This window comes from Hyperoodon ampullatus, assembly GCF_949752795.1.
Source record: "Hyperoodon ampullatus genome assembly, chromosome: 12".
NCBI classification, from domain to species: Eukaryota; Metazoa; Chordata; class Mammalia; order Artiodactyla; family Ziphiidae; genus Hyperoodon; species Hyperoodon ampullatus.
The window spans coordinates 53839453-53849925 of NC_136925.1; the positions used below are offsets into that span (position 1 = coordinate 53839453).

At 38.7% G+C, this 10473-nt stretch overlaps 1 protein-coding gene across 3 annotated transcripts in view; it reads left to right on the forward strand.

Annotated features, from left to right (window-relative positions):
• TRMT11 (tRNA methyltransferase 11 homolog) overlaps nt 1–4846 on the forward strand; it is a gene marked incomplete at its 5' end in the record, with an annotated part of 62271 nt that extends 57425 nt beyond the window's left edge. For all 3 annotated transcript variants that reach the window (XM_079716295.1, XM_079716296.1, XM_079716297.1), the window contains one exon: nt 4563–4846. In XM_079716295.1, the coding sequence (XP_079572421.1) occupies nt 4563–4694 (132 nt within the window). In that variant the 3' untranslated portion in view covers nt 4695–4846. The remainder of the gene's footprint in view (nt 1–4562) is intronic.
• Nucleotides 4847–10473: the final 5627 nt, after the last annotated feature.

Sequence of the window (10473 nt, forward strand, 5' to 3'; positions counted from 1 at the left end):
GTAGCTAGCACAGATTTTCCTACAGAAATTCTTGATGTCTGGTTATAAAAATGATAAAAAGTAGATAGTGTAATCAACAATCTTAATATTTTATTCATATTTCCTTAAGTACTGCCATGTGCCAAAATTTAACCAGTAGTTATGAAATTTGGGAAAGGTGGTCTGTAATCTTTCATTGCCATAGTTTTCTTTCTTGGCATTTCCTAATTCTTTGTGTATTTTTATTTTCCATGAAGTATTTCTTGCTTACTAAAGATTGGCAGAACTCAGGTTTTATGATACATAGATGATATCATGACTGATAGTGATAGACAGATTTGGAAGTGTTAGAGAAACCAGAAATCAAACATTGGGGCAAGATTGAGTTAGTGAGGGATGTCAAGGGTTGTGCTGCTTGAGGATACTCTTCTCCTTTTAAGTAAACCCTTGGCCTTTGAGATACTGAGTTGAAAAAAAAAATCTGCAGATATTCTTGGTTGAGATGGGCAGGGAATGTGAATAGAGAAGAGTTATCAAAAGGTGATGAAAAATATGTAGAGTTGAATATCATCATCTCAAGTGTGAGCCCTGGTGAACTAAACTAAAGATAGGATGAAAGAGAGAGGGAAAAGAGAGAAAAAAATAGCAAGCTTGCCATTTTATTCAGCATCAAGGTAACATAAGTTCTGAATGCTGCAAATGGTATTTTTCATAAGGACCAGAGTATATGTTAAATGTGTATTGTTCATAGGTAATGATCTTTACGTATATGATATGTATGTGATAATATGTGGACCATAAATGTACTGAATGTTTTATGTGGAGCATTTTATGAACCATATCTTTTCCACTTAGATGAAAATGGCAGCCAAAGTCTCTGGAGTGTCTGGCTTATCCCGAAGCAGGACTTAACGCTGCTAGTAATAGAACGGCTCTTGCCAGGTCCCTGGCTGCACAAGGGATTTGGAGTTTTTGGGTTCTCCAGGAGTTTTTGTTATGAATGTCTTATTTCACAATTAGGGGGCAATCAATCTTATAGAAGGAGGCGTGCCAGTATAGGACCCAAACACATACCTCACATTGATTCTTCTCTACTCCCTGGGAGATAAATAGGATTTCCCCCAGCCCCCAGAGGCTGCATTTCGAAGGTTAATAGTCTTTCCCCACTTTTCCCGTAGCATGTATTTCTCTGTCATTGGGTCTCTGTAGCACTGAATATATGGTCTGTTAGGGGCTTATTTTGCTTTTACTACTATATGTTCTGAGCGAATCTTGAAGTCTAAACTAGTTAGATAAAGAATGCCATAGGTAGTATATGTTTTCTTGATAAACATTAATTGGCATAGGTTTTAATCATTACTTTTGGGTTTTCCAGGTTTCTGCTGTTCATTCTCAGTCTCTGCCTCTGGTCTTTATAGTCTCTTCTTCATCCTCAGTTTGTCCTATATATATCCTTTAAGTCAAAGACAAGCTATTTGGTTAAGCTCCTCCCACTTTGGTCTATGAGGATACCTACTTTCCATTGTGCTTCGGCTTTTCTCTCCTGCTTCCCCCAGTGAGCTGCATAATTGGCAGTGTTGGTGGGTTAGGCACATAAGTAACTGAGCCTGAGTCAGTCCCCGGCCCATCCTGGTCTTCAGCTGTCTTACCATGCCTCTACCTTTTAAGCTAGCACTCTGGGATCACACATTTCTGTCCTGTCATACCACTGCAGCCCCAGGACATTCACTGAAGTAGTCTGCAGTGCATTTTGAGATGTAGAGGTGCTCTTGCATGGCTTAGAGGAGTCACAGGGAGAAGAGAGGACAGAAGGCAAAGCTGGGAAGGATCTCACTGCCTGACAGTGTTCTGATCCCTCTTGTACAGAAGAGGAAAGTGAGAAGACATTCAGCAAACTGATGTACAATTGAATCTCACTCCCAGATGTTAAGGGAAAAGCCTCAGAATTGGGGAAAGTTTGAACCCGTTTGGATTTTAGCCAGAGTGCTAGAATATTAGATTTGCGTTTTAATAAGTTGCATTTGATCCCATTATGAAGAATAGAGAGGGAGCCACAAAGGCAAGGCAACTGGCAGTTTAGGAAAAAAACAAGGAGAGATGAGGAAGGCTTAAACTATAGTACTGGAGTTATGGATGAAGAGGAGGAGTGGATTTGAGAAATTTAGGATGCAGAATCTAAGATTTTAGGACTGACTTAATGTGAGAAGAAAAGGGAGAGCGATTTGACCCAGGTGTCTGATTTTGATGACTGGGTGGAGAATGATTCAGAGAGCTGTGAGAAGTAATGTAGCAGGAGAGATGTCACAGCTGGACATAGCTTTACAGATAACCAAGTAAAGGTATTTCTGCCAGGATTAAGCTAATGTAGTTCAGAAAGTAGGCAAGTTTTCTAGTGATCTTATTTGATATAAGGACAGAATGTAGAATGCCTGGAAGAGCAGATGATGGCAAGTCCCTTCCTTTCCTATGACTCTTCAGTCAGACTTCTGATAAAAGTTGGCATGCACAAGGCAAGGCTAAATGCTGGACCATCGTCCTGTATTGCTGCTCTCCCAGGTCCGGTCTGGAGATGTGGATGTTGAGTCCTCCTGTCCAGTCGACAGTACTGCTAGGGTTATGGTATCCCTCAGGCATCCTGTGGCTCCTTATATCGCCTTCTAGTATGAAAATTTTGTGTCATTGAAATAATCCTCTTAGTTACTAGAACAAAGTTAATAGCATTTCTGATCCAGGTCTCTTCCTTTCTGGGAAGCCTTTGTTCATCACATGTTTATTCCCAGAGATACTCCTGCTTCTTGAGTTGAGGAAAAAGTTAGCTCTTTTGGGGAAAAAAACCTCATTATGTTATAGTTAAAGGGTGTAGTCCCTGGGTCTGGTAGACCTGTGTTCAAATCCTAGCTCTGTCACTTACCAGCTGTATTGGCTCGGGCCTGTACTCTTAAATAACTCCTCATCTGTAGATGGTAATAATAGTGTACTTATGTCTTAGAGCTGATGAGTTTATATTAGATAGTGCATGTAAAGCATTTAGGATGGTTTTTGGCCCATAATAAATACCCCATAAATACTACCTTTCATTTGGTATTCTTTAACTTTTTATCTTTTGGGGATTATATAGCCTGAAGTTAGTAACCATTGGCATGCTTTCACGTGCTTGCAAGAATTTGGAACTGTAGTATACTTAGTGCCATAAAATTTAAATAGCCACTTTTTTTCTCTTTAAATGAATCAGAAAATCTGGGCATGTTTAATAATTTTTTTGTATAATTAAAAAAACCATTCTGGGGCAAAATAGTTTCTGAATAAACAACTCAGCCAACATAATTTTATTTTGCTAAACCTGGGCTTTTATTAATATTAGATATGAGGGAGAGAATGAAAGTATTCATCTCATACAGGAATGAGGAAAAATACAAAAATATTTTGAGGATTGTTATATTCCAGATATATTTGTAGATATCATTTTGATACTGAAACCAGGATAAATAATTAGGCTTCATATTTTCTAATTATGTCTCCCGCCAATTCTCAGAATCACATTAATCCCTGTACATTTGAATATGAATTTACAGAAGTGCATGGGAAATGAGATTTTCTTTCTTTCTTTTTTTTTTTTTTTTTTTTTTTTTTGCGGTGCGCGGGCCTCTCGCTGCTGCGGCCTCTCCCGTTGCGGAGCACAGGCTCCGGACGTGCAGGCTCAGTGGCCATGGCTCATGGGCTCAGCCGCTCCGCGGCATGTGGGATCTTCCCGGACCGGGGCACGAACCCGTGTCCCCTGCATCGGCAGGCGGACTCTCAACCACTGCGCCACCAGGGAAGCCCGAGATTTTATTTCTAATCAGATTTTTTTTTTCACAGTTTGAGGTGGCTAGTGAAATTGGCTGAGAAGCTGATGTTTCAATGTTGTCTGTCAGTCTTCTTATCCTCAATTTTCTAAGCTGAAACATGACATTTTATCCCAGGTTAATATTTCCAGTTTCCAAATGTCAGTCTAAGCACTAGTCCTCACCTGTCTCTGAATTCTAAAAGTGTGAAAATCACTTGTTTATCCTGTATCTTCATCTACTGAGGTTACTTAAAGTTGCCAGGAATAGTTTATTTCATTAACTGAACGTGCATGTACCCCCAAGCAGTTTTACTGATCTGTATGACATCATACAAATGTAATAATTTGTTGTACACCATTGGAGTAGAAGCTTCTTTGCTTGATAATTCTTATAGTCAAAGACAGTTTCAGTTTGTGCTGAACTAGGAATCGGAAGATGCAGGTGGTTGTCCCAACTCGAGTTGCCTGGATGATTCTCTTTGCATTCCCTGGGTCTCTTTTCCCAGTAAAAGTTTTTGTCTTCTCTGTGCAGAGGACCGTTGTGTGGATCAGATGAGGTGAAGTAAGTGAAAACACTTTGGAGACCCAAGCATGATACAGATATAAAGTGGTGGTGTATTTCTTGTTCATGTAATAAAGGAAAACAAATGTGTACCAGAGAGTGAGATTTTGCTTAAAGTAAATGACTGCTTTGGTTGCAGGCTAACAAAGGAAATAACTCAAACATCTTTATTTTCTGTATTTTCCAACCAACCAGAACCGGGACCAGTATTCACATCTGCTGAGTGATCACTTTCTGCCGTACCAAGGTCATAATTCCTTCCGTGAGAAATATTTCAGTGGGGTAACAAAAAGAATTGCCAAGGAAGAAAAATCTAGCCAGGAGTGAAAATTAGGATTTTGACAATGGAGAAAGAATAAGAATTTGATAGAAAGGACATCTGGATGTGAACTTTCATGTATGATACAGAAAATGTACTGTTTTAAATAATTTTATATAACAAAATAAATGCTATAAAGTCAACTGAACAATTCTTTTAATGTTAACTTTGTTTTATAGACTATTTTGTTGTATGTGTTCTTTTGAACTTTATATTTATGCTTTCAAGTATTGTGGAAATTGAAAACAGTTATATTTTTGGTAATTAATTTACAAATGGTGTTGACTTTTTAAACAGATATCTGCTGGATATGTTATAGGCATTAGTAGTGTTTGAGAATTTATTCATTAGGTAGGCTTGTTTAATTTTGTTTTTGATTTTAATTGTTTTACATTGTCACTAATAAAGCTTACTGAGGATTCCTAAAATCGTGTAGTATACGGAGGGGATGTGATGAAGGAAATGAATTTTTATTTATAAATCCCAGACAAGTAAGTAATCACAATGGTGATGATGAGAAAGGCTAGGACCTGACAACCTAAAAAGATTCCAAACTCCTTGAGGCCTGTCCACATCTGAAGCTCGTCTGTACCTTGGATTTGCTTCTGCATTCCTAAACCTTGACTGTCGGTCAAGTTAACTACCCACAATTTTTGGTTTAGAAAGTAACTGATAGTTAAAAGCAGTAACAACAACACAGATCCTTGATGGTTCCCTAATGGTATTAAGTCTAATCAGAACTCTTTGAAATCGAAGCTGTATTTTCTTGAAGGAGAAACTTTGCTGAGTCCACATTGTGTCCATCATGAAAATATCTTGTTTGAAAACCACTCTACCCGTTAATTCAGGATGCTAATAGCTTTCCTGCTCACGGTGGTCAAAGTACCTCAGCAGGACGGCAGTAAACGAATCCTCTCTCTTTAACCAGAGCCTATTTTTATTTATGCTATTATTATTATTTTAGTGTTACTGTTGGCTTTTATGGACTCACAATTTGAACGTGCATAGCTTAGGACCTCCAGAAGACCAGTGCTGCCCAAGCAGAGAGAGAGAGCAGGCCATCCGCTTAGTTCTCCCTCCTTTTCTTGTCCTGCAGCTCTGAATTTCAGCAGCAGATCTCAAACATTTCAGTGATTGTTTTGTTTGGGTTTCTGGATGTGATTTGTGGTACACTGGGGAAAATCTAAAAGTATTCAAGGATGATTTATTTTCAGTATTCCTGTTGTAAACTGACTTATTTAAAATTTTTTGAGGTTATATGGGCGGTGAGTTTGAAACTTTGTAGCTGACTAAATTTGGAATGAGATTTTAGCCTTGCCCCATTTTTTGGTTGTCACAAAAATTAGTCCAAATTAGTTCCAAATTAGATCTGGAAAAGTTGCAACATTAATTTTAGTCACTTTGTTCTTAAAAATTATCCAACATTAAAAAAAATATTTCAAATTATTTCTTATTACCATTAGTGGAGGCCTTCTAATCTTTAATTCTTCATTGTTGTGAGGTTTATTTTCATATATATCAATAAGTTCAGTCTCCCATTCTTGAAATGTCACTGGACGCAGAGTGTGAATTTGTGCAGTTGTTTTAAGGTTGGTACTCAGAAGTGAAAAAGAAACCCGAACACTTTCAACCGATTTTGATTTTAGTGCAGGTAACACGTCCTCTTATTCTTAAAAAAGAGACTTTATTTTCTGGCATCAGGATCTTACTACTTCTGCATAAGTTGGAGAAGATCATTTCCGGGATTGCTTTAGTTTTATGTGTATTCCCCATGCACTTACTGGCAGGAATATCACCTAGCAAAATGCCTACATTTTAGGTAGTCCTGTAGTATGAATTTATAGTGTAATCTGTGAGTGAACCCTAGGTGGTTTGTGGGCTGGCCTATTTAATGTTTATAATATGACAGACTCTATAATTTTATTTCTGGCATATATTAAAACATCCGTAAAATACAGACGGTTATGGATGTGACCGTCTTGGTGGCGTTTCATCATAAGTAACCTCCTTGCCATCCATTCTGGTGGATTTTTTTTTTTTTTTTTTTTTGCTGTGGTAGCTGGGAAGGAATAGTGGAATAAGAGGTCTTTGGGGTATTTAGCCAAAGTGGCCAACAGATTAAAAAAAGTTTAAAATCTGCTACAAATTTCTAGCCACTTCCTGCCCAAGGTGACCCAGGTTTAGGCCTGTTTGCCACTAACTTCCTTATGACTAATTCTTTAAGTACAGAGATTGAGCAATGAAACATTTTCAAACTGTTTAAACTCTGGGAGGTAAGTCAGTGTTACCGTTATTTCCTTATGGTGGAAACTCACTTAAAATTTGATATACCCTACATATTTAAGAAGAATGGTGATTACAACTAAAGAACTTTATTTCAAGTTTGGTAGGGAAAAGTAGAGTATGAGTTAACATACCAGATGCATTGTAGTGAATGTGTTTACATTATTGGATGAAAAATGTGCTTTAAAAGTTTGGGACAGAAACAACTTTTAAGATAATATGTTTTATACTCTTATAAATAAACAATCAGGGATGACTTTTTTTTTTAACATCAGGAAATTAGATGTTAAGTTTGTGTTATCTAGATGCCAATATAAGCAAATCTGACTCTTGAATCAAAGGCCTTAGTCCTTTTGGGTTAAGAGAACTAACCCATGCTGGAAATATTATCAAGTATTACTAATCAAAAGAGATATGTAATAAAACATTATGTGTTGAAAATCAAAGGTGACATTTTTGGGGGGAAGTGATCTTTCTACACCATTCTAATCTCCCTTCTAAAACCACAGTGGAACTAAGCTGATGTTCATGGTTCTAATACTAAAGAAGGCACTGGCCCTGCATAAATTCATTAATGGAACATAGGGGTAGAAATGGAGGTTGGTGTTGCTGAGAATATTGATGACCTTATTGTTGATTTGCCTGTTTGACCAAAAGAGAGTAAATTATACCAGAATAAGGACTTTGGCTCTTTTTACAAGAGCATGGGTTTTCTCCATTATAAAGTTATTTAATAAACTAAACACTTGTAAGGATCTTTCTGTCTTAGAAGGATTGTATTCATAGAATAAGCGAAGTCTACTTTGATTTCCAACTCACCCACTCCCATTTTTCTCAGATATTTATCAAGTAATGTGGTTTGTAATCCAAACCAAAAAAAAAAAAAAAAGTGCCTTAATCCAGAACATACACATGCACACAATAACACTAGACTGATGATGTTTGTACTTTACTAAAACATTGAGATCGTCTCTAAAACAGAGTGGTTTAAGAACATAAGGTCTAGAGTGTAAAGAATTGTAATGGAATGATAAACATATCTGTGATTCTATCTAGCCATAGCATCATGGAGACAGCACATTCCTGGATGTCCTTTGGGCAAACCTGACTCTATTCCCTTAATAGAGGTCTGCCTCAGGATGTTCACATGTTTCACTATGTGGGATAAGCAAGTTGACATTTAGACATAACTGAGGCCAACCTGGAATTTGGCTCTCATCCCTTGCTTTATAAGCCATTGTAGACAGGCTCTTAGGGGGATGGAGGCTAAATTCTCATGGCAGTCTCTTAAGAAGCCTGGGCCATGGAACAAAATAGGCTTAAAAGATGAATGTTAAGATAAGCCAGCTTCACTTTATGTAACTGCTAGCCCTATTTCTTGGGATATTAGGACGTGCTTAGTATATTTTTGTTCTAGAATTTGAATGCTCTTACTAAGATAATTATATCGCCATGATGCCAAACTGAATCACCTAAAAAGGAATCTGCTTTGACCTCTATGACTTTAAAATCTCTCCTTTAATCAAGCCTTCCTGACTTTCTCCTGAGGGCTTATCAGAAGAACTCTATTTTGTCTAACATCCAGCAGTGGAGATTAGCTGGGCTTATGTGTGAAATTAGTCAGATTTTTAAAATGGCTGGGGAGAAAATTAAAATTGGAAATGAAATGGTACTTGGGTTGGGCTTTGATGGGCTGCCCAAGTATTGTATCTAATGTGTTGTACATTTGTGAAGTGGATCAGGATGGTCAGAGCTGGTATTGGTGAGCTTTAAAAATCTGTAAAACCTCTTTAATATCTGTTTATTTATAAATCATGGACTGGAGTATCTCACCACAAGTCTGAGTGCTTCTAGCACAAACAGCAAAACTTCGTTTTGCATTATTTTTCTATAGTTTTTACCTCTTGGGAGACAATTCTCCATAGATGCCTTGCGTTTCCGTATACCTTACTAAAGGGGGCACTGACCCCCTGCATCATAGACTGTCTTTTGGTGGAGTGTGAGCACCCTTGAAAGATAAAGATAGTGTCTCCACCTCCCCTGCCTCCTCCCTCTTCTGAAAAGGGAAGAAGACTATTCTAGCTAATAGTCTGCTAACTATTAGCTGACTACTGGGCTCTTTTCAAAACTGAACACCTGAGCCATCCAACCTGATACTTCCAAAGTGGAGTGGATCAAACAGACTCACAACTACCAAGATAGAAGGGCCCAACAAGCCTCAGTTGTCCAATGGAATTGGTATATTCAAGAATGCAGCTGGCTTAGCCCTTGTTGCATCTTGGATTTAGATGAAAAGGTGGCAGCTATCCGTTTGGGGAAAGTTTTACCCCCCATTCCACTGCCTGAAACAAAAGGAGTGGCTCAATGGTGTCCTTGATTCATAAAGGTTACATTTAGGGTGGGTTAAAAATACATTTAGGTTACAATTAGGAGATTCCTCTAAATGCCTCTGCCTCGTTCACTGATGGATTGGCCAAACTGAAACCCGGTGGTGGTGGACTGCTGTGGCTGCTCGATCTCAGCGCCAGGTACACAAACCTGAAAATGGATGTGGCTGGCCTGGTCCCTGGGCAGAAAAAGCTATTCTCATAACTCCAGCCAATACCCTCTTTGCTGAGCCTTGTTATATTTTTACTGACTTTTAGGCTGTTGCTAATGACCTACGGTTTGTTATGTCACTTGGGAAACTACAGATTAGCTGATTAAAGATACCCTTCCTTAGGGGCTACAAATGGTGGAAACAGACTGTGGCTGCTGACAGAGCTGTCTGGGTCATTCTCTGATGAGACCAACTAGAATAAAGCTGTTGGTTGGGCTGGCACCACCCAGATTGCCATCACTGTTCCCTGGATCCATCATTGTCCCACACATGGCAGCATAGCCACCATTATATAGACAGGACACAAAGTAAAGGACTGTGTTTCTGATGCAGAGTTACCATTTGCTGCCAGACTTGTGACTCCTGCCAAAGGTAGACCTGATTGCCTTGTGGTGAAGGAGACCACATTGCATGGAGTGTTGTCCAGCCTGCTTCTGGCAGATTGATTATTTTAGATCTTTGCGCCACTCTCAGAGTTGTTGGCCCTTTCTTGGGTTACAGTGTTGTTCTTCAGTTGACTCCAGCCACATTACTTTGGCCCTTGAGACTAATTCGTGTCACATGTTTGGCTTTCTGGACCATTTGGTATGACAATGGTATTATACCTTTCATTGCAAAAGCCACTCAACCATGGGCTGATAGTCAAGGTATCTGGTAGACTTCCCATGCTCCCTACCATCCACAGGCATCTGGAATTTTTGAGCTTTGGAAATTTTCTCTACATTGTTCTGTGTTTTCTCTGGCAGTCATTTACCAGGCCTTCTCAGAAAGGCTTAGTACGTTGCTCCAGAGTTGGCTCTGACTAGTGCAGTGTTTTGTCCTTTGTCAGACACCTAAGTCTTTCAGTTGGTGGGTTTCAACTCAGAGACAATTGTTGATTAATAGCTTGAGTCTCAGGCTGGGAA